Source organism: Aplysia californica, unplaced genomic scaffold (assembly GCF_000002075.1).
Source record: "Aplysia californica isolate F4 #8 unplaced genomic scaffold, AplCal3.0 scaffold00434, whole genome shotgun sequence".
Taxonomy (NCBI): domain Eukaryota; kingdom Metazoa; phylum Mollusca; class Gastropoda; order Aplysiida; family Aplysiidae; genus Aplysia; species Aplysia californica.
In genome coordinates this window covers 607,681-608,808 of record NW_004797704.1, presented here as the reverse complement: position 1 = coordinate 608,808, position 1,128 = coordinate 607,681, and the positions used below count along the sequence as shown (strand labels likewise).

The following is a 1,128-nucleotide window of genomic DNA, read 5'->3' as shown; positions in this document are numbered from 1 at the left end:
TCTCTCTCCCCTCCCCTTCTCTCTTTCCTCTCCCTCTCACCTCCCCCCTCTTCTCTCCTGTTCCTCCCTCCCTCTCTCTCTCCTTCTCCCCCACCCCATTCTCTCCTCCCCCCTCTCTCTCTCCCTCTATCCCTCTCACCCCACTCTCTCTCTCCCTGTTGTACTCACTTTCCACCGGTCAGTTTCTTGAACTGGTCATACACATCGTCCACTGAGGGCCTCATCTCGGGCATCTCCGACCAGCACTGTTTCATGATCTGGATGAACTGTGGAGGGGCGGCTTGAGGAGTCACCGACGGGCGGATCAGGGGCGGTGGTTTCTTTAGCTTCTTAACGATCTCTGAAAATGAATAATATAAGTTTTAAAAAATAAGTTAAAAAATCAGTGAATAAATAAAGAAATAAAAATAGAAAGAAAGAACGAAATAAATAAATAAAGAAAAAACGAAAGAAATAAGGAAAGAAAGGAACAGATTAGCAGATGAATAAAAGAATAAATGAACAGATGTATAGATGATTTTTAAAATGTTTATATAAAAAAACAATGGGGGGTAAGTGTTTAACGGCGCTCGCAACTGCATAAGGTCACATGAGCGGGCGAGACACATTAAACATTTTCAGTTGGTACAAAATTTTGAATTTTGTTCTATTTTGGACCACCAAGGGATCTTTAATGTGCGCAACTTGCACACGAGACCTTCGAGATTTTTCGTCCTTGTCCGAGAAGGCAAGGTGTAAATCTTTTCTACCCGAAGATCAGGGGTGTAGCTGAAAGACAGCAGTAAGAAAGTGCCAAGGAGTAACAGTAGAAAAGAAGAAAGACTCCAGAAAGAGCCAGGAACCCAGAGGAAAGGGCAAGGAGGTGAGGGGACAAGGCAGACAGTGGACACGAATGCAGACGACAGACCATTGCTAGAGAGCAAGAAATGATGTGAAAAGAGAATCTTTTAGAAAAGAATTTTCGTTTCTATCCGGATTTGAACACGGGACCTACAGTATTAGTGGCAAACACCTTAAGCTCTAGGCCACGAAAGTCCCCGTATAGATGAATAGATGAATAGATAAAAGATTTTATGAATGAATGAATGAATGAATGAATGAATGAATGAATGAATGAATGAATGAATG

General features: G+C 42.3%; 1 protein-coding gene across 1 annotated transcript in view; it reads right to left on the bottom strand.

The window, feature by feature from the left end:
• Window positions 1-164: 164 nt before the first annotated feature.
• The window catches only part of LOC101858123, a 156,728-nt gene continuing 155,764 nt past the window's right edge, over window positions 165-1,128 (bottom strand). Inside the window, exon 7 of the mRNA XM_005104758.3 lies at window positions 165-338. Coding sequence (XP_005104815.1) covers window positions 165-338 — 174 coding nt within the window. The remainder of the gene's footprint in view (window positions 339-1,128) is intronic.